Source organism: Aulonocara stuartgranti, assembly GCF_965226115.1.
Source record: "Aulonocara stuartgranti genome assembly, chromosome: 1".
Lineage (NCBI taxonomy): Eukaryota > Metazoa > Chordata > Actinopteri > Cichliformes > Cichlidae > Aulonocara > Aulonocara stuartgranti.
The window spans coordinates 36,841,351-36,864,429 of NC_138939.1; the positions used below are offsets into that span (position 1 = coordinate 36,841,351).

Here is a 23,079-nt window from a genome sequence, read left to right on the forward strand (position 1 = left end):
AGCAGAAATTAGGCTTTCTTGTCCGAGGTCATTTAAGTGAAAAAAGAAAAAGCGCTGTAAACAACGCTAGACTGGTGGGTAATAAGCGAATGAATAATGCAGAAAACAGATTTGAGACGGGAAACTGTTCCTGAAGTACAGAGAGAGAGAGAGCTGTGCAGGAAGTGTGCTTTTTATCGTGGTGGAAGCAAAACAGCAAAAGTCAGAGGGAATTCATGACGACATTGATAAAATGTGAAGCGCAGTTTGCTGCTTCTTTTGCTGCTGGCTCGGTGAATTTTGGTTGGAGAGAGGCAAAACCTGCAGCTCAGAATCAGCGCAAAAAGACGTAAACACAGCGCGGACCCGAAGAATCGCTAAGCTCCGACAGCGTGTCCGTGTTCGGGCCTTCGGGTGAGAAAGCCGAGAAAGACGAAGCTGATTCTGATGTGTTGGGTCCGCTCCGTGTTTAGGTCTTTGTGTGGAATCCGTTAATGAATTGATATCGCTTTATTCAAGCTACTCACCTCTCTCTTCCACCTGCACTTTCAACTGGACCACGGCCAATCAGAGAGGTCCCGCCCCTGACTATCTCTGATTGGTTTAGTCCACGATAGTGTTGTTGACCACACGGAGAGTTACAGAGATTTTTGTTGTTGTTACCGGAACAATATTTATTTTTAGTCGCACTTGCGACCAAATTGGTCGCACTCTAGAGCCCTGATACTGAAGCTACACTGTGATGAGGGACTGAGAAGAAACACTGCTGCTGCAGTGTTGTTAAACAGAGAGTGGAGTGTGTCACATGCAGCTAATCTCAGGTTGAATTTGCCTTATTTTTCATTTGCCCGTGGGTTTGACCACGTGTCTGACACATAGCAGCAGATAGCGTGAGTCATCCAGGCTGCTGTTTGCTGAAGGCCTCAGAGGTCACATATATGGACAAGACATAGACAATAGACTTGAAGTCAAGACCGCCTAAACCAAGACAATACCAAGACCAGAGGGTATCGAGACCAAGACAGAGTCGAGACGAGACCACGTAAAAGTGGCCTCGAGACATCCAACTCTAATAGACAATAACATGTATGGAGGTGTCCCAATCCTGAGAGTCACAGGTAATCTCCAGTCTTATATATTATCTCCAATTAAGACCTGCCAGAGATTTTTATGATGTCCTGATACAGAAAATCTTGGTGTACTTTGTATCTCACAGATTTTGAGCTCTTTTGAAATAATCCACTGCAAACATGAAATTCTGAACATGCACCGAAGAAGGTCAAAGTCAATGTGTAGTTTTTCAAAGATGGGGGAAAGATAGAACTAGATTGATTTTAATGAATTTCCCATCATGCTCTGGGTGGAAATGAATGATGGAGAAGAAGCACAGCTGCTTTTGTGTGTTTCTGAGAAAAAGCAGGTGACACCAGAGCCGTAGACAGAGATCATTGTTGTCGACAATCATCATGCAAATTAACATCATCGTGTGCACAAACCTAGAAAAGACAAACCTGCAACAGCATTAAATCTGTCTGACCTTATCAGAACCTCAAGGCAAAAAAGGACTTAAATAGTTCAGCAAATGTTTGAGATGAATGACGAGCATCGTGAGAGTCAAGCTATAATATTACCTGATAGTAAATCAGCTTACACTGCAGCCACACACAGACTGGTCAGCCACCAGCAATGAGGGGAAGGTGTGTATCCCCCAACCATTTAGTGGTTCCTGGATGCAGCTGATTGCCAAACACTGCTATACACAGTGCTTTAATCACTAGCAGGTTGCCAGTAGTTGTAATGGAAGAAGCTGATTTGTCTGCAGACACAAAAACGACTTGCCATGGGGCGGTACAACTGTGAAAAGTGTGACACAAACTGGAAATGGAGAGTCCTGACTTCCACGATTGCATCCTATTCTAAGATCACCTTTTAGTTGTGACTCTATGCATTTCAGAGTAATGACATCCTGATGTAGGCCATGGGTCCCCCGTCTCCTCGTTTTAGCTTGCCTGTAAAAATCTCACCCAAACTCACAAAGTTATATAAAACAAACTGCTGCAAACTTTTGACTGCATCTGAGAACATGAATGCTTTAAGGATTATTCTCTGTGTACACAACAAACCTCATCCTTAGACAAAGATGCAGTTGAAAGACCCAGAAAGCCCTGATTGATATTTTTATCTCACACCAAAACTCAAAGTAACATTAAATAATAAATAGATGGCTTTTTGTGACCAGCTAACGACTCCACGACCAACTTTGTTCTTAACTGGTTTAAACAGAAATCAGCTGGTGCACTGCAGGACTGCCGGCAGCTTAAACCAGTTCATTAATTACTTTTCGGCAGCAGCTCAGTTCAGTACTCCTCCAGGTTCCCACCAGCTGGACAGTACACACAAACACACACATCATCCTCAGAGGAATGTCAGGCTGGCATCCTGACCTGCCCAGACTCACTCTGTGGAGCTACTCCAGCTCTCTGACTGAGGACTGATTATCTGTTCAGCTCCCTTACTGTGTGTGTGTGTGTGTGTGTGTGTGTGTGCGTAGTTGTTTTGGGAACTCACTCCCAGACTGCATTTGATATATGAAGCCTGGCTGATTTCCATGGCCCACACTGTCCTCTCACACTGCTATGTAAAGTCTATACTGTTTGCATGTGTGGTTCCAGGGACTGTAATTATCCCCCGCGGGGCAACAGATGTCACATTTTATATGAAATAGTGTTTACTGCAGAGTCAACAATTAGTATTACCATCTTCTTACGGCAGCTGTGAGGATGAGCACGAAGCAGGCGAACACACTGAGATGACTAAAACTCTGGGAAACGCTTTTTCTCTCATAGCTTCAGCTGAAATTTAGAGTTCTTAGACAGAGAGAAGACTAGATTTCGACTTAATCCCACAGTTTATTGCCTTTGCTGGCAGGTACAGAGGAACAAACATTATCAAATTGTTACCATCTGACTTCAGCTTGAACGTATAAACACAGAGCAGCAGTGCTAATAAATACACATGAACAGGTCTATGTGCCGGCACTCGATCGAGTACTGTAGTCATCAGACACTCGAGAGTAACGTGACGCTATTGTGCTCATTCACAGCTTCATGTTTTTATTCTTGGGCTCTGCTAGGAGGAGCTTTGCATGATTCACGGTTCAAAATCATCTTTAAAAAAAAAATCTTATACCAGGACTTTGTGCAGTCGCGCAATTAGCCATCATTTGAAACAAGCAGTCCTTCCTTTAACCTAAAGCTCTTTCCAGTGGCTGACCGTCATAACATAAAGACAACTGAGCGTGTTTTCAATGTGAGGATATCCTTGATGTCATGTGGAGCTAAAAGAAAAAAACCCTCAGAAACTTAGATGACAGATTATATGCAACTTTGGTCATGTTTTATTTGATGCCAGCATCCACATCATTAGCTACACCAGTACTAGGTTGGATCACCTTTTGCATTCAGAACTGCCTCAAGTCTTTGTGGCACAGTTTCAGCAAGTTGCTGGAAACATTCATCAGAGATTTGGATCACTACTGACACGACAGCATCACACAGTTGCTGCAGATTTTTGCACATCCATGATGTGTGTTCGACTGGATTAAGATGTAACTAAAAGGACAAGAAACTAGTTTGATGCATTTCAATTTTTGTGGCATGGCACAATATCCTGCAGGAAGCAGCTATCAGAAGGGATGGATATGAAAGGAGAATAGTATTTATGTAGGCTGTGGTGTTTGATTGATTTAATTGGTAACAAGGAGCCCGAAGTGTGTAAAGACAATGTCCTCCACACCGTTACAGCACCTGATCCACTGATACAAGAAGGAGTCGTGTTTTCATTTGTTTACATCAAATTCTGACCTCATCATCCAGATGTTGCAGCACAAATTGAGACACATCAGGTGGATGATCATTTTTCCAACCATTTATCTTCCGATGTTTGGCGATGCCATGTAAATTGCAGCCTCAGCTCCCTGTTCTGATAGGAAACAACCACACCGGGGACTGTTTCTAACAGCACATCTGCTCTAAGGGCTGACATGTACATTCAGAGCTACCCTTTCCATCAGTGTGAAACAGTTTTCCACTGACCTCTGACATCATGGTGTGTGGGGATGTGTACATTAATGCATATAGGAAACTTGTAAATAAATAATCTGCATTTGAATCCTGACAGACACTAACAAATGTTGTTTGTAGACCACTTACAGAAAACATGAGGGCAAAGGAAACTGCACGTGTTGAGCTCATCAGCTGAACTAGCTGTGGTTTAAAGAGGCTTCCTGCAGTGATGCTGTTAGTTTGTGCAGCGCTTACAAACATCGGAACCAATCAAATCAGACGTCCCTTTAAGGGACTTGTCTCTTTACAGAGTACAGTTATATTGGTTTCAAGCGAGCGTGTGTTCGACTGTAAGTGTGAGGTACACCACACTGCTGCCATCTGGTGGCAGGAGCAGAAACGCCAGGACAACATTAATACTTAATGCACAGTATAGAGTTTTATTGTTTATATTAAATCAGAAAGAAAAGCACTATAACGTATGATACAAACCAATAAAATTTTATATCTTAGGGAAAAACAAAAACTCAAATGACATTACAAAAAAATAGTAACACTAGTGGACAAAAAACATTCTTTAAATAACAGAACTGTACATTTTCATACGCAACTAAAAAACAAAAAACAAAACAGAAAAAAGTAAGACACCAAAAAGAAACGAATTAAATAGTGATGGAAAAGAACGACAGGCAGTCAGTACCAAACAGAGCTAAAGCTAAAGTCAGCTGACGCGGGAGGAAGGACGTAAGGCAGCAGGAAACAGGCTGGGACGCGGGGAGGATCAGAGCGAAGAGAGGAGAAACTGCTGTGTGGTTCCTTCACTCACCGTCTTTACAGAGTTAACAAGAGAGAGCAAGTAGCTGAATATAAACTCTTTAGAAAACAACCTCAGTGTAACCCCAGCACCCCCCCTTCATTTTCATTTTGACAAATATAATGACACTGAATCTCTTTGACACACAGACAGAAGCCACAGTCCACACAGTGCAGGACACCTCCAGGTTCCTTTGCATCAATCACTGTAAACTCTCACGAGAGTCGGCACCCACCGTGGACGCCGGACGGATGTAATATCGCAATTTGTAGGAAACTCGAGCCCGCCCATCGACTCAACCGGCGAGCCTTGTTACACTGCATAAAGTCCAAGTTGCACCTGTTCTACAGGTTTCTGAAACTCTTTGAAAAGTTGCATAGGTAAACGAGCAGGCAGCAAACGACAGCCTTCGATTTGACTACAACAAACACTAGAGGGCACCGAATGACTTTGATTCATTACATAATCGTCTGCAAATCTGAAAAACTTTTCACCCAGGAAACAAAAACTCATCTCGCATCAAAATTAAACTCGTGGTGCTTTTCTGCAACAACTGCATGTGTGCTATAGAAAGTCTTCAGTGATGGCTTCATTCTGTTTCTTTGGGTTTGCAGGTTTAAACAAAGAATCTACACAATGAGAATCAATTAGTGCAAAAGAGGTTAAATGCAACGTTACACCATGTCCGGAGTCCACGTGATCGAGAGCCCCCTGAACGACTCAGCAGCTTCAGCCACAGAGTGCTGGTGGAGGGAGGGGAGCTATGTACTGCTACAGAAGACAAACACCAGTAACCCAGTAGCACAGCGCATGCCCCGCCCCTTTTTCTTGTCTTTTTTTAAAAAAGCGCCATTACAAGTCGGTACAAAATGTAAAATAAAATCATATGCAGTGAACGTACACATGAGCAAAAATGTGTCAGGTTCCTTTGAAGCGGATTCAGCCCAGAGCTGTGCGAGCTGTGCCAGACAGAAGTGCCAGGCCGCTCACGTGTGACGCAGGAAAGATCCATCAAAAATGCAAATAAACAAAACGTCTCAGAATCTGACTTCTCCGATAGAAAATTCACAAATCTAAACTTTTTAGTAGCAATATCAAAATGTCCTCTTTGTAAACAGTTTGCCCTTTTTGTCGAGTGGGTAAATACATTCTAGTCACACTGATGCTGAGGCTTGTATACGAGTGTGTAAGCGTGTATTCACAAATCTGTGGCAAACATCTCAAAATCATCTGACGCTCAAATCCCTGTGAGCTGCACTTCTGTTGTTCAAGCAGCCACGGCTGACTTCACTGCAGAACAAAGTCGTGCAGGTGTTCGACTTCATCGCAGCTCCACTCGTACGTTTGAAGAAACGTAAATTGCGTGCTGGCGTTCGCGTCGCCTTTTGGAGCAGCGGCGGGGTTGCTATGGTGCGTAACCATGGTGATTGGCGCAGAGTGGGGTGGGGGTAGGGTGTTGTGAGCTGGTGATGAGTGAAAGGACGGGAGCACTCGAGCTCCTGTCGGACGTCCTCGAGGTTTTGAGTGTGGAGACGGGAGGGGCTGTGTGTGTGTGTGTGTGAGTGTGTGTGTTAGGGCGGGGGGGCTCAAGCGTGCATGAGGGGAACGTTGCTCAGAGCAGGCATAAACAGTGTCTGTTCACAAGTCTCCTTCTTCCGAAGTGGGCATGACCGTGTGGGCGTGTTTCACATTTCATGAATCTTAGTGGCAGTGGATGCATGCACAGTGGCCCTACATGGATTGTTTGCATGCAGATTCAGATTTGTACACTATACACTGCAAATCTGTGTGTGTGTGTGTGAGTGTGTTTCTTTAGACATGTGGTGCTCTTCACATTCAGAGTCTGTCACTGCGGAAAGTATCCTCCACAGATGGGTCCGGCAGCACCATGTCGGGATCACTGAGCATGCTCAGTCCGTCCAGGCTGAGGGGCTCGATGCGCAGCTCGTCCTCCAACGGGAAGCCTACCTCTGAGTCAAAACATTCGGGCACCGTGGAGAGCGCACTGCTGATGTCCTTGGACAGACTGGGGTTGGAGTCATCTGAGAGAGAGAAGCAGGTAACGCCCAATGATCTTTTTGCTTAGACCAAAAAGAAATAAAAAAAAAGCACAAGAGCAGCACAGGTAAAAGTCACGTACATGAAAGTGAGTTCATCTCCCTTCAGTGAGAAACGTCAGCACGGCGCTCTCCTATTCTTTGCTTTCAATGAACACTGAAAATTCGAGGTCGCAGCTGCGTGACATTTACTAATGTCACTGCAGTTCAGCACAATCACTGCAGCTGTCTGAGGCTGCACCGCATTAGCTCAACATCCACCAGCTCTCTGCAACACGGCAAACATCATAATACACAACATCCTGTGAAACAGGTGATTTCTAACACCCATAACTGCACAGGCCAGTGGCTCATGTTAGCAAGCCAGAGACAGGTTAACAGATGGGAGGGGCTCCGTGATCCACCGAAAGCAGTAAAGACAGATGGAAAACGGGAGGTGCAGTAAAACAACTTGTGACCAGCAGAGGAGCTCTCAGCTGGACCGTCCTGACAGACGAAGCTAGCTCTGCTAACGTGAATGAGCCAGATGTTGACTTTGTTTGAAAACAGTAGCACCAAAATGTGGCACCGCATCCAATCGAACAGCAGGCAGCCTGGTGAGGACTCCCTGTGCCAAAGTCACTGACTGCTGTTAACTCAAACTAACAGCAACAGCAACAAAAGTAAGACTAATAACAATGTGACATCATAGCAAACAGTAAGGGTGACAAAAACAGGGCTGTGTAACTGGCTCAGATTCCTGCACCAGGATATCCAAACAGTCCAGCGTGTCAGGAAAACACCGACTGTTCGGTTTGTTTTACATACTCGCATGTTTATTTTTTTTAATCCAGACATGACAGCGGCTCTCTCCCCGTCAGACTCACCAGTCAGTATGATGTTGGGCAGTCCTCCGCTGCAGTTTGAGTACAACATATTGGACCTCATGTGCATCTGGTCCTGCAGGCTGCTGTGGCTGCCACCCATCCCTGACTGAGCAGCCTGCGAGTAATAGAGGGAGGCGGACGACGGATCGAAGCAAGACCCCCCTGCTGTGGAGCTCATTGTGTTTTCCAACAGACCAAACTGATCCAACTAGCAGGCAGAAGGTGGAGAGAAAAACAGAAAGAATCAAGGAGCTGAGATGGTGTCACATTCACCCTGGCAGACTGTACCATGTAGCACGTTTTCTCAGCACAAGAAAAACGTCACATCCTCCTGATCTGTCCTGTCAACACTGCACTCACTTTACTGTTGGTTTGATCTTTGTTTGAGGTTTCACACATACAGTCTGCAGGATTTTGTTTAGGAAAAATGTTCCCAGAAGATATTTCAATCTTTTAACAATTACAGACACTGGAATCTGTGTGTCAATAACCAAACACTCGAGGTTCTCATAGCACATCTGCAGGTTTAACAGTGGTCACCTGATAGGGGACCATCTTGTTCTGGCGATTACAGAACTGCGGCTCCATGAACGGGTCGCTGAAGAGAGCTGCCAAATTGTTGGGCTATCAGGGAGAAAACATTACAATGAGAAGGAAATCAGTTCATTTCATTCGTGATGACGTGTGCTGCCAAAACATATCAGACTTTATTATTATTACCGTATTTTCACGACCATAAGGCGCACTTAAAAGTCTTAGATTTTCTTCAAAAAGTGCGGCGCGCCCTATAGCGCAGTGCGCCCTGTGTGTTGTAAGGAGGACGTAGTAGAGAACACCATGAGAACGCTAAAGGGTGAAGTGTGTGCGTTGACTTTATTGCACATACCTGTATAAAAGAACAGGTATGTGCGTTATGCAGGACATCGTTGTTTTAACAACCCTGAAAATGGCAAAGAGACACGCTTACGAAGCACAGTTTAAACTGAAGGCCATCAGCTACACGGAGGAACATGGAAATCGAGCAGCGGCGAGAGAATTTAAGATTAATGAATCGATGGTTCGCAAGTGGAGGAAGCTGGAAAACAAGCTCCGGCAGGTCAAGAAAACGCAGCTGAGTTTCCGCGGACATAAGGCGATCATCGAGCAAAGAACGAGCGGGAGAAGCGTTTCGACGGTCACCATTCGGCTAAAAGCAGTTTCACTTTCACTTTTTATGAAACGGTGCCATTTTTCCATCCGGACCAGGACTACGGTAGCGCAGCAACTTCCAGCGGATTATAAGGAAAAGCTGGCCATCTTCCGCTCCTACTGCAGCAAACACATCGGCGACAAACACATCCAGCGATGGATGACCGATGGAGACCACAGTTTAACCAAGAGTGGAAACCAGCGCCGGGCAAGTTACGCCACAATTTGCCAATGGATTGTAGATGCTTGGGCTAACATGTCTGCTGGCACTGTTGTTCGAGCTTTCGCAAAAGCCGGCATCATTTCCGAGGAGCCGCACGGCACGGAAAGTGACTCTGACAGTGAAGAAAGTGAACCTGGCATGTTTGATGGAGATTTAGCGCAGCTGTTCAATTCAGACACAGAGGATGAGGACTTCGATGGGTTTGATTGATGATAAAAATGTGAGTACCAAACTTTGTTTTGCTCCTGCTTTATTTTTAAATACGCACACTTGTATGCTTGTGTGTTGTTGATGATGACGATTACTGGTAATAAAAATGTGAGTAAGGTACCGAACTCAGGTTTGCTCCCGCTTTATTTTTAAATACGCATACGGTACTTGTATGCGCCCTATGATCCAGTGCGCCTTATGTGTGTGTTAAATACAGTAATGGCACACATAACTGAGACTGCGCCTTTTAGCACAGTGCGTCTTATGGTCGTGAAAATACGGTACATATAATGTTGCTTCAGTCACTTTAACCGTAACCACAGGAAAGGACAAAAAGCTAAAACAGAATGAAACTAAAGGAGGCTTTGTGTGTCTGCTTCTGAACACATCTGCATAAAAATGATCGCATATGAAGTGCTGACTGACAAATCCAACTACAGCCTCAGTGTTGCACTGGCTTGTTTGTTGTTCAGACTCCATAATAAGATATAAAGGCTCAGCCTTGTCTGTTACAGTTCAAATGCTGAAGCAAAAATGTATGAAAATCAATAATACGCTGCAAACACTGTTGTTTAGTGACATGACTGTGTGTCCCCGCGTGTGCATGCTAACCATTCTACACACACACAGACACACACAGACAGACAAAGACGCTCTTCACTCACTTGGCTCATGTTGAAGTCTAGTGGAATGCTCTGAAGCGGAGAGACGGGCTGCTGCTGCTGCTGCTGCTGGTGTTGGCGGCCCTGGTCCACTACATGCTGGGGTTGTTGGTAGAGCGGATAGGGCGGCGGAGGCTCCCTTGGCATATTGCTGGTATCCAAAGCAACTCCCTATCCACAACAGAGAAACCCAGCAGGAGTCACTAAAGTCCAATAAAGACCTGAAGCTAATTCAGTCTGACTGTAGTGTCATTACTTCATTACTCTGAACAATGACACCAGCGTGTTTTCTGCAATGTAAATGAGTAACTTGGAGGAAATGCTTTGCTTTGTTATGCGTACGTTGAATTTTGGATCCTTCTTTGTGACAGCAGTCGTTCACACAGTGAAATAACTCCTTTTTCTGGTGTTTCCCTCTAGTCAGGGGAAACCTGTGTGTGAGGTGAGTGTACCTGCGTGATGGGGGACAGCGAGGGCGACATGGTCGGAGACAGCTGCTTGGCCAGACCCCTGCGCTGCTCGGCCCCAGGAGACAGGGTGAGGGGGCTGATGGGAGCTGGCCTTCGCCGGGGGGAGTTGCTGGACAGGCGCAGGGACGAGTTGATGGAGGGATTGCTGAGCGAAGACTGCAGCTGACAGTTGTTGAGGGAAGCCTGGATTGAAGGGTTGCTCAAAGAGGAGGAGAGACCTGCAGGGAGAGAAAGCACAGCAACACAGGGACTCAATCACACGAGCTTCAGACCCAGCACGGTGTAAACGAGGAGAGTATGTGGTACTGCTGATGTACTTTTTTCCAGAATACTCTCCAGGCCCCGACTCACAACACTAGACTTTATTGTGTGACTGGGAAGGGAGAGAAAGATGGCGAGCAGAGGAAAGGAAAATGAGAGGACAGAGGGAAACTGAGGGGAAAGAAAAGGGCTGTTTGTAGCGAACCGAAAGAGGGTCAAAGTTTCTCTGTCACTTTGGTGTTCGGCCAAGCTGAACTGTATCCGACATGGGAGCCCAAACACACACGCGCACACGCAACATACACAGACATTTATGGGCGTGACCAGGCAGCAGAGTTCACAGTGGGAGCTCTGAGACAGAGAGAGCCTTTAATGAGTTACTAACAACGTATGGCTGGCAGAGACATGGAGCTGGAGCTCGCTCAAAGTGCCGGAGCTCGGCTTCCTAAGTTAAAGGGACAGTTCGAGCCCCAAATTCATGTATTTTCCCCATCAGCACTGTTATTCACCTGTCCAGACTGTTTCAGCGTAAAGTCCTAAAAGTCAAAGAAAAATCTATCAAAAGCACGTGTTACTCACTCCAAGTATGCCACAACTAAATGTTGCAAGGACAAGTGGAAGCAGCAGTGTTGTGTTAAACTGAGCTCCCACAGAATCACTGCTGTGATGTGTTTTATGAATAATTCAGGCAGACTCACATCTTTGGTCTTGGATCGGTCACGGCTCAATATTATTGGAACGTCCCAGACATATTTGAGGTGTGCGGGCCAGAGATTGTCCGCGGTGATGTCATGTGATGAAAGGGGGGGCACTTTGAGTTTGCGCTATCAGGCAAGAGGAGCAACAGAAGGGGAGGCAGGCACCCATGTATCTGTGAGGTTTCCCCTGGTGTGTGTGTCCTGTGTTTGTGTGTAAACAAGTATTTGTTTGTAATTTACTCATTTCCACGTGGTCAAAATGAGTCTTTATCACATGTGGACTGTTGATTCAGCACCATGGCTACGACAGGCGCAAGAGAGGCACGGGTGCTCCACAGTGACCACAACTGCACAAACAGCTGCTAATTTGTGATTATTTTTGTTTTTTTACAGAAATAAAGCTTTGTATTTTTTTAAATAAACTCCCATAATGACTTGCATATTAAAAAAAACTTTGTTTTTTTTTTTTTTTTATTGGGGAGTGACGGTAACGGTGTTCTGGGAATCCATCCTACCTGAAAAAACATCCTACCCAATGTTTCTGCGCAGAAGCGGCGCATGCGCACAACACCAACGCTGAATTAACTTCTTTTTCTCTCACCCATCCGGAATACTTCTTAAGGTTATGGTTAGGGTTATGGGTGGGGGTAGGGTTAGGTTTAGTCGCAAGTCACCGTCAAATTATAACATGTCTTGTGTAGTTGTTCTGTTGTGTAGTCGTTTTGTTTTGTGTGTCAGTGAGGGCACTAATGAATGTCACAAAGGCACATTTGCAATGTAAACACTGTCACTAAGTAGAAAACCAGCGGAGTGATACACCTCCTGTCGTCAGGCCTGCAGGTTCATCCCTGTGCTGTTCTGTCTTTTGGTGGACAAACTTTTTTTTTTTTTTTACTGACACACATCATTTGTGGGGCATCTTATTGTGACACCTGATTGTTCTCTCACTTTAGTTTTAGTAATACTTTTAAATGGTTGTAGAAAATGAAAAACCAGCAGGTGTATTGGCTGCATTTTTAGATAAATAGTTGTATATGTTTACAAAATGTACAATTTATATTTACCCAGCATGTCTGTGTTTTTTTACAGTAAAAAATACTACTAAGATTTTAAGTTCTTTGTGTGATTTCAGATCAGTAATAGAACTATTAATAGTAATAGTAATACTAATGCAGTATGTCAGTAAAAAAACAACAACATGCTGTTGAGCTGAAAGAATGAAACCAAACCAGGCAAAGGGGAAAAATAAAATGAAACAATCTGAGGGTGAAATACAAACGTAAACTCAAAAGGAGTCAAAAATGGCCGGTTGTATTTCAGACCTCAGAGGGTTAATCCAACAAATCATGAAAAATTAGGTTTAAATTTTTGTTCATGACAGTGCAGATTTCTGACATTTTGTGTAATTTAACATGTAACAATGTGATTGTTTTCTGACAAAAAACAGTGTGAAACTTAAGTCAGACTTGTGTTTGTAAATGAACCGCCCCATGTTGTGTAGCTTTTTATACTTATTGGGCTGCATATTTATTTATTATACAGGTTATACGGTACATAACATCAAAACTCACATGTTTTATGTAACTAAAGTGTGTAATTATGTGGGCTACATACAATAATTAAGTTGTAGACTATATTTATATGAAAAACATGTATTCTTACTGCATTTGAATCATTTTAACCATATTTAACCACCTGCATATGTGTTTGGGGGAAAAAAAGGGCTTTGATTTTGCCACCCCATTTGATTTCTTTGTCACCCTCATGCCACCCTAAGAAAATTTCTCTAGATCCGCCCCTGCACACACACACACACACACACACACACACACACACACACACACACACACACACACACACACACACACACACACACACACACACACACACACACACACACACACACACACACACACACACAACCTTGTGAGTTGCCGATGCCCAGGTGCATCATTGCAGCTGGCAGGTTTCCGGTGCTGCTGCCCCCGCTGATGTTGGGGTACCCGATGTTGTCGTCAGGGTCCAGCGGCGTGGAGAGCGGGGAGGGAAACTGCAGGTTGCTGAGGTCTGGCAGGGAGCCCCCGGTACTCAACGAGCCCTGGTAGTGGGACAGCCCGGGGTTCTGCTCTGGAGACGGGAATATGCTGTAGGAAAGGCAGACAGAACACTGATTCAACACTGCGCCGCTGACCACAAACCATTCGGATTAAAGTAACGAACGCGACTAATTGAAAAGCACTCTCTTCTGTTCCCCACCCACTCTCTGCTTCTTCAATTATTTCCAAATAATAGCATATGGGCAGCAACTGTGCCTCGTCTGTCCCCAGACTATAAAGCAAATGATCGCCTCCATAAACAGAGCAGCTCGGCACCTGGTACTCAGTGTTCTCCCTTTCTTATTTCCATGTTCAACCGGGGCAAGTCTATGAACGCTCTGCAGAAGCTGTTACTGCATTCTGTATCATGAAAAGAGAAGATATAGGTCAGAGCTGTCTCACACGGTACCACAAGGCTGCTGCTAATACATTCCTGGCAAAAATGGAGATTCACGACACCGGAGGTCGTTTGTGGTGGAAGGAAAATAGTGTCAACAAAACATGGTTAAACAATGCCAACGGCATGTGATTGTCGTAACAACACTCTTCCTCTTACTTCTAAAGGTTAAAGGTGTAAAGGACGTCCTGTTTGAAGCAGTGGGAATGCGTGGCATTTCATTTCTAGCATTCCTTTGTTTCCTTAGATCAGCTGCAGTTGTTACTGCCCATGGAAAACACCCACAGCAGGTCAGTTATGACCACAGGAAAACAGCAGAAAACACACACAGTGACCCTGCTCAGACTCACTTGATTCCAGGCACTTCACAGGATTTAGGCCTTGAGGCCAGAGACTGGACCTGAAACAGAAACAGGAAAACTATGATACACGCAAAACATAACTGAGACATAAAGCAACGAAAACCCTGAACATGCATTTACACTTCTTGAAACAACAATTCTGCATTTTGATTTTATGCTAAAATTATTTCAAGGTTGCATCAAAGACAACCTAGTGTGCTAAAAAAAGGCAACGCAACAGCAGCCAGTGACTGCAGTCAGGGCTAGGCCACGCGGTGCGTTTGACTGAGCATGAAAGATCAGCAATTAGGCAACATTTAAAATGTTAACAACATGGAGATGTTGGAGCCTCCCGTTCATGTCAGAGCATGTTCACAGCATTTACAGCTTCAATTAGAGGTTGAAACAGAACTGCCATGAGAGAGAGGAAGAGGAGAAAAAGTCCTGCAGCGGTGTCAAGATGTGCTAAACTGTGGCTTCTTTACTTCCCAGCCACTCTGTGGGCCGTGCACCACCAAAGGGAGCATCAAACCATTTATAGGCTGCACTTGACGAGCAGCGATGAAGAACTTTGTTTAGAAACTGCATCTTGGAAATGATGAACACTTAAACACGCATCCATGTGCACAAGTTAAAAACATGAACACTACCGCCAGGCAGCAGAAAAAGCTCGCCATTATTTCACTTTTCTACTACCGCTTATTGCTCGTGCACATGTTGCTATTCCAGAGAAATGATTTCAACAAACACTTAGAGAATAAAAGCAGTAAAATAAGGATCGCTCAGGCATCAAAACCAGAGCATCTGTGCTGAGAGCGGCTCTTTGCATCAGCACAGCGTATTCATCCAATAATGAGCAGAAATCCCCCTGAATACCAAGAATTGAGCAAAAAGAATGGGGACATTAATCACTGAGCAATGGGTGGTCATAACATTTGAGAATGCTGTGATCAGACAGACAGTGTTCTGACTGAAGGTCCACGTTTAAAACACACACAGTGTGCAAAAGTAAATGTCACGCATGCAACTGTGTTATGTGCAAATGTGCAGCTGGTGACTCGAGGGGTTAGAAAGACCACCATACTCTCTGTGTATTTAAATCATTTCTTGTTCCTTTGTGAATTTCAACATTCCTGATTCCGTATATTTGCCTCTCACATTTCTGGCTGCTAACGATCAGACAGGAAGGACTGGTTTGACCTGCAGTCTCTCCTGAGCCACGGCAGGAATCCACGGTGTCACGATCACCTACGCTGCCACAGACAAGTGCTGTTGGTCCCATTTTCAAGTTTGTTTCTATCAGCATAGAAAGAATGCAACCAGATGTGCAGGGATGAAGCCAGCCTGTGGTCAGTGATGTAAAAAGAGAGCAAACTTCTCACCTTCTTGGCCTGCCACAGCTGCTTGGGTAGAGGCTTACTGACACCTATGAGGTTCTCCTCGTTAGGGATGGTGGGGAAGGAGAAGACTGCAGAGAGAAAGGCGCACGTTCATTCACACATGTTTCCTAATGTCAAGTATAATATGGTGCAATGTGGTTCAACTCACCGTCTCCTGAGCCGTCCACCTCGGCCTCATTTACACTCGCTGCACACCAGCCTCCATCAGAAGCAAACAACCAGGAAGCAGAGTGCGAGTGGCGTGATCGACGAAGAAAGACACAGAAAACAAAGGCGGAGGAACGTTAGAGGATATTCTATATTAACCAGCTGTTTGAATAATCCCAGCACGCCTGATGCTCTCATTAGCCTCTCTGACAGTAACAGGCCCTCTGGCATTCTGCAATTACTGTGCAGTTTCAACAACAACAGCTGGGCATCTGGCATCGTGTTATTAATCAGAGAGGGCGAAGAAAAGTTGGGAGACGACTGTTGTTTTCTCATGCCTCAAAGATGCTTTCTACTCCTCCAGACTTAACAGCAGATCCACATGCCTGTGTCTCGTCCACCCAGCGTTTCTCTTTTCTCTGCCCAAGTCATCGTGTGGGCAACACCACTTCCTGTGAAACACTTCTGTTGCTTATTAGGAAAATAGTTTTTGTTTCTCTCGTTTGCTCCTTCAGAGCTCATCATGCATCAAACTTGAGTTTAGGTCATTTTTTTACGACTGCTATTATAGAAGTTTAAGGGCTGAAAATCTGGAATTCATGTCAATGCTACTTTGGCACAGACACTTCCCAAATTGAAGCCGGCTCGCCCCGGCAGGCTTATGCCCCCCACTACACCAGAGCAACTGCTCAGGCAGAGCTCAAGCAACACAATTAAGAGCCCAAGGCACTGACTTTGCCTCCAAACTGCACCAGCTTCCAATGGGATGCACTGGTCTAATACATGGAGGCAGCATCTGAAATCCACAGAACACAAAGGCTCCACAAACCTGTGACCACAGGTTAGAAGGGCTCAATCATCCAGGTAAGTACTAAGATCATCGGGCCAACTGCTCTTGGTGCAACCTAGGTCTCGGCTGAAGACCAGAGGAGACCGTGCCTTTGCCGTTGCTGCACCCAGGCTATGGAATACTCTCCCTCTTCATATTCGTGCGTCAGATTCCATTCAGTCTTTTAAATCACGTTTAAAAACGTATTTGTTTGATCTAGCATTTAAGGCGAATTAGGGTAATTTACATCTGGCTCTGTATTTAGATTATGTAATTATCTTATTTTATATATTTGTAATTTATATTTTATTGTGATTTTATTTGTACTGCGATTTTAATGGAAAGCACTTTGGTGTACTTCGGTCTTAAAAATGTGCTATATAAATAAATTTTGATTGATTGATTGAAGTAAATCCCTAAACGTTGATTCTGTTCATCTGGACATAGTGGGAGTGGGAGAAGTGTTTGTCACTCATCTTTCACCGTCTTATAATGCTGTGATTGCAGCCCAGCTCTCTGTGAATGGTACTCATGGACGTTGATCGGTGGTTGTTGATCAATGGCTATAATAATCTGCATATTAATGATCAAGGAACTGACCTCCATCGTTCCCTCAGTGGTGCTACTTTCAGTCATTGTGCAAATGTAGTGTTTATCATGTTGGGGAAACCTGCAGTCAGCTGAGACTGAAGAAGTCACCTGATGATGACGAAACGTTTCTCCCACTGAAAACGTCCAGAATCAACCTTTGGAACAAGTCAGAAGTGTTTTGGTTTCATTGGATTTAGACCATATTAGTGCATGTAGTGTGAAGCATAAATCCAATAAAACCTTTAAAGTATAATTGTAATTTGCTTTGAGGACAGATGTTTCCAAAGACTTTTCAGGATCTCCACAGCCCGACTCCTTCCGTGCTCTCATTCTCTCTGAGGCCCATTCAAATTCAGAGACAGCATTCAGATAGAGCAATGAGACAAGACAAGCGTCTGGCATCGCTACATTTCCCCTTTAAAGGTTGTCGAGTCCCCGTAGCTCAATGCTGCAACTAGGACGGAAACGGGACAACTGGCATGGAAAATGGTTGGGCTGGTGTCCCTGGCTCGGATCAGGCCGTGCAATGCTCTCAGTATGGGTGTTGTAAATGCTCAGGATTAAGAAAAAACACTAGTGTCTACTGCCACAGCATAGCAGCAATCAGAGCCCTGTCAGCTGCACAGACTGCTCCTTTTCTACTGACAACAACAGAAACGAAATCTCACGATTAGAGACTGCAGCTGAACTGATCTGTCCAAAGTGTTTCCACCTATTCCTCCAGTGTGACTCATAGCTGTAATTTCTAGTTAGATGCTTCTTTAATCAGCCAGGGCTTAACACCACTCTAAGTCCGCCGAAGCCTTGAGAGGTGTCAACGAGGCCCTGGAGCCTCACAGCTCTGTGCGCTTGTGCAGGAGGCCGTGACACCAGGCTGCTCCATCTCAAGGCCTCTTTCAGAGGAAACGACACAGAGCCTGTGGGTCATGTGCAACATGTATTTTACATTTACAACAGGCTGTGAGCGCAGACTGCACTGTGCATAGTCCCCCGCAGACTTCTTAGTTCATGTTGGAGAAACAGAATTAGCTCTTTGCAGATACAGTTAATGATTTATCAGTTTGACATAAATGCACCGAATAAAGTTTAACTACTTAAACTATTGTCAACGGACATTATCATAATTACACATTCATTTATAGACATAAATCCTTCAGTGGTTTGAGCCTCTTAACAATTCCAATGATGGGAGACTAAAGAAACCTTATGGATTCTGACTGATGGAGTCTCAAGCTGCAGCTCCTCTAATGGCCAAATGAGGCTTTAATGTTAAGGTTTCATTTTAAAATACCTCTTTTTTTTTTCATTATTTAAAAAAATAAATAAATTAGCGCTTAGTTATTTTGGTCTTCTTGGGTAATTTCTCCCTTCATAGCACACCTGTTTGGATTTTGTTTAAGTACGAGGTGTGCTGACAGCTGTAGTCCCATAGCTGCATGCTGGGCCTCACCTCCATTAACTGGAGTCGCTGACCTGGACCTCTGGGGTGCCGTTTGTGCATTTTGGAGCACGTTAACAGACGAGCAAATGTTACAGCTGAAATGCAGCACAGACCATCCAAGAAGTCTGTGCTTCAGGTTTGGTGCGTAAGGCTGTAATATTTTACTCAGTGTGCTGTGTGTCCACTTCATGGATGCAGTTTGCTAACAACAGTTGGTAACTCAGTACTCCACCCACTGATCAACGGCCAATATGCTATAAACACAAAAACTAATGGGTCACAGTGGCTACGTCCATCTAGGATCCACGGGTAGCCACTCCCATCAGTGCATGCGAGCTGGAACTAACATACAGGCAAAAGCAACCCTGTGTGCATAAATGAAGCTCTTTCTTGGGTTAGATCTTGAGGCAATATCCTGTTTGAATGTGTTGTCTAAACAGAAGGAGTAGGAATCCACTGCAGGAGCACTTCTGTTCCACACTTCATCAGCACTGAGATAACAAAGAAGCACAAAGTGAAGGACTAACGAGTGCAGAGAAGAGGACGATCAGCTCTTTGACTCTGAGTCGACTCTCTCTCTTTGGCTCAGCTACAGACGTATAAACAGACTGTTTTAAACCACAAAGGGCTGATGGTGAGTTGTGTAACTGAGCCTAGAGTGGCTTACTGGCCTGAAATGCAGCTGGTTGGACTGTGTTCTCTGTTAATAAATGACCAGGGGAACAGAAACACAAACATCATAAACTAGCATGATTACAATGAAATGAGCCCAGTATAGGAGCGGTCTGCTTACTCTATATGACTAAAACACATCAGCTCTGTATTGCAGTGATCCAGCTTTCTACTCTGAAGTGTAACACATTGGCTAAGTTTTTGAGGCTAAATCCACGAGTGGGTTGTAATTAGTCTCGCTGGACTGTTTCCTGGCCTTTTGGTGGAGCGTTTCACACTGTTATTCCTCAGATTCTTTCATGTGATGGTTCCTGTTAGATTTAGGACCTGATTAAGTGGCTCAGGGCAGAATAAAAACCTCTGTTGGCACCAAAAAGCAGGCACACAAACAGGTTAGCGATGGAACCTGCTGATTAATTCAGCTTGGACTTTCTGACTTGCTCAGATTTGCAGGAGGACGAGGTCACTGCTGCTGTTTGTGGCATCATTTAGCCCCGTGTCCGTCATTGCAGCAATCATTGTTAGAACAAGCACAAGGCTGTAAGATCCATTCCTTCAGTCTTTAACGACTGCTCCCTCTGAACCAAGCCCTGCATATTTCTGCTCCTCAACACTGCTGTTTTAATGCATCTGAGCTGATTTGAAAGGTCAGAGAGAGGGGACGCATATAGGCAACAGTGTGTACTTCTCAAGTCATTTAAACACAGTCGGTCAGAATCTGACTAATGCTCTGTGTTTTTCTACACATCCGACAGGTCAGCTGTTAAAGACAGATTCCAGGTTTACATCCCGCCCTCTGGTTGGGAATATAAAGCAGCCTCACTCTGGATGAATCCTGCACTCCATCTCAGCTGTCGGGATTTGGAGAACAGCATTTCTCAGTGGCTGACAGAAGATTTTACCCAAAAACACAGCGATTCTCCTTCTGCCCCCTCTCCTCGGTCGTTAGTTTTGTCCCCCTGTTATGCACAGCTCGTGGTAGCTCGTGTTGCTCATTACTGAAATGACTCGGTCACGTCTTTTCTCATAAATTGGTGATTTACTCTTAGATCACCTGCAAAACCTTCCACTTCCTGTGGCACTTTTCAGCTGTTGTGGGATTATGCTAATCCGGCCTGCTTAGCAGCGCTGTGTTAGACGTTAATTCACAAATTCTGCTTGAACTAAAATTAGCTGGTGGGGCAGACCGTGGCTTCAAATGAGCCTGAGTATGTGTTTTAAGACACAAAGCTGGGAAGTTTAAAGATGTTCAAACAGAGAGTTTAACAAATGTATTAGTCCAGGTTTACACCACAGGTACCGTAACATAACAGTACTGCTAATCAACAAAACCATTTTTATGTTTGTGTCATGGTTAAACCATCTGCATGTGCAAGTTCTTTAATCAAAATGATATTTTAATACTAGAATATAATGTTGTTAAACATGTGTATTGAGTTAAGGAAATTATTTTGTTTTAAACATATTTTCCAAAAGCGTGTTTTCCTATTTTTACAACAGACGGTCTCATAAATTTGTTAAGCACTGTACTTCCATATCACACCTGTGCAACCAAATGCAACACCATCTTGTTTGCTTGTAGCTTAAAGTGAATCGGGTGACTCACTCTGCACAGAAGTTACAAACTCACGGTGAAGCACAGACGCACAAAACCCACGGAGTGAAGAGGCGACATTTTCTGGTTTGTTTGCGTCTCTCTTCAGGCAAACTGAGGCCTGATGATGTCAGGTTCTTTGATGGCCAATAAGAGCAAAGTAACTGCTGTGAACATAGGTAATATTTACAGGAATAAGACTACTTTAAACTCCAAATGTCTTTTTAATTTTGCAACTTAAAGGCATGTCTTAATGATGGAGATGAATTGCAGGTCTTCTTAAGTCAAATTCTAACTTACAACACTAAACACTGTCAAAAGGGACGCATAGAAAGTGCTCTCTGAATGAGTGTGCGTATGATACTCTCACCATTGCGCTGTGGGGGTCCTCTACCCATCTGCTGGTGCATGCCAAATGGGTCCTGAGGGTTTGGGTTCATAGCACTTGTATGAAGAGCAGAGTCTGAGTTGGTTCTGTGTAGGAGGAAGAGGAGGAGGAAGAAATTATGGTGTGTATTCCAGCACCCTGGACAGAGGCAGAAGGTTTCTGAGGGCTGTAAGGTCAGTGAATCATTCCTGCTCTGGCTGCACATGGGCCACATTCATCTGCAGGCTCCCGCTGACCTTACACATAAACACCCTCACAGCACTCAGCTCAATCTTTAGCAGGACATTGTAACATAATCACCTTAAACCCTGAACGAGACACAGGGAACTCCATGCAATGGTTAAGATTAATATGAATGTTATAACAATCCAATTTCATCTGATTATTTGATTTGAAGCTGCGCTTTTCTTGGCGGTAGATGCCCAATCCAACATTTCACACACATATGTTCACCTTTCACTTGAAGCAATCTCTGAACATACACACACGAGCCAGCCCACACACAGCATCTTCGTCTTGCAGCGCTTCAGCTGAGAGCTTTCTTTAGTGCGCTCCATTAAGCCTAAATAGCTGCTTTTGTGCACCACAATGTAGAAAAGTGTTGTAATCACACTTATACTGTGAATGTGTGTGTGAATGGGTGGGTGACTGGATGTGTAGAGCGCTTTGGGGTCATTAGGGACTAGTAAAGCGTTATACAAATACAGGCCATTTACCATTTATACTTGATCCAGTTTAAGCTTTTAAAGCTGCCAGATTTTATTCCAAGTCTGCTTTGTACCATCCATTACTGTAGGCTGAGGCAGGCGAGTACGTTTGATTATTGAGCACATCGAAATGAAGCTAATGCATCTACACACTTTGGCTGTAAATATAAATCTGTGCTGTGGTTTGAAATAAAATAACAGAGACACATCAAAATGACCATTTTCTTCACTGTGCCAATTATAATGATGACTAGGGCTGGGCGATACATCGAGTTTTTCAATACATCGATATATTTTTATACGAGATAAGAGATGTGACAATATCGTTTATATCGATAGCGTCTATGTCACGTTATGATTATAAGTTTGCTTCTTGTCCACTTTTGTCTCTATGCTGCGTTACTCCGCCTCCCCCATCGCTTCACTTGCAGGCAACGACTAGATGGACACGCAGCTATCAAAGAGGAGCTGGTCGGTAAAAACAAAACATTTGGAAATTACTGCTTTAGTCCTGGCAGCGTTAATCTCATTAAAATGACGTTAACGTGGCAAATCTCCGTTAACGAGTTACCGCGGATCGCCCCGTGCGTGGGGCTGCACGGCGGCAATGCTTTAACGCGCTAACGCCATGCAGCCCCACGCACGGGGGCTGCATGCCCTAAAGTCCTTTAATTTTCTCAAAAATTGACAGCGCGCCTTATGTATGAATTCTGGTTGTGCTCACTGATATTGAACCGATTTTCTGTGGTACATGGCGCTCAAAATTCTGTGAAAAATGTTTTAGTACGACTTTGCTAAGCTACAAGGCCGCACCGCTTGATGGATTGTCGGAGCATTACGGCTATCGTAGGCAGGAGCCTCGCGGAGTGATAGTACTGTGCTTCAACGTAATATTACCGTACTGTGTGTGTATAAGGACCATAAATGGCACCTGTTCAGAGACACGGTTACAAAGAGGATTTCAAACTCCAGGCTGTCAGTCAC

At 44.4% G+C, this 23,079-nt stretch overlaps 1 protein-coding gene across 2 annotated transcripts in view; it reads right to left on the minus strand.

Annotated features, from left to right (window-relative positions):
• Positions 1–4,460: 4,460 nt before the first annotated feature.
• crtc3 (CREB regulated transcription coactivator 3) overlaps positions 4,461–23,079 on the minus strand; it is a 47,448-nt gene continuing 28,829 nt past the window's right edge. For both annotated transcript variants that reach the window (XM_082532634.1, XM_082532635.1), the window contains 10 exons: positions 21,371–21,474; positions 15,875–15,913; positions 15,709–15,794; positions 14,336–14,385; positions 13,416–13,636; positions 10,516–10,751; positions 10,067–10,234; positions 8,321–8,404; positions 7,781–7,988; positions 4,461–6,899 (listed from right to left, as the gene is read on the minus strand). In XM_082532634.1, the coding sequence (XP_082388760.1) occupies positions 6,694–6,899; positions 7,781–7,988; positions 8,321–8,404; positions 10,067–10,234; positions 10,516–10,751; positions 13,416–13,636; positions 14,336–14,385; positions 15,709–15,794; positions 15,875–15,913; positions 21,371–21,474 (1,402 nt within the window). In that variant the 3' untranslated portion in view covers positions 4,461–6,693. The remainder of the gene's footprint in view (positions 6,900–7,780; positions 7,989–8,320; positions 8,405–10,066; positions 10,235–10,515; positions 10,752–13,415; positions 13,637–14,335; positions 14,386–15,708; positions 15,795–15,874; positions 15,914–21,370; positions 21,475–23,079) is intronic.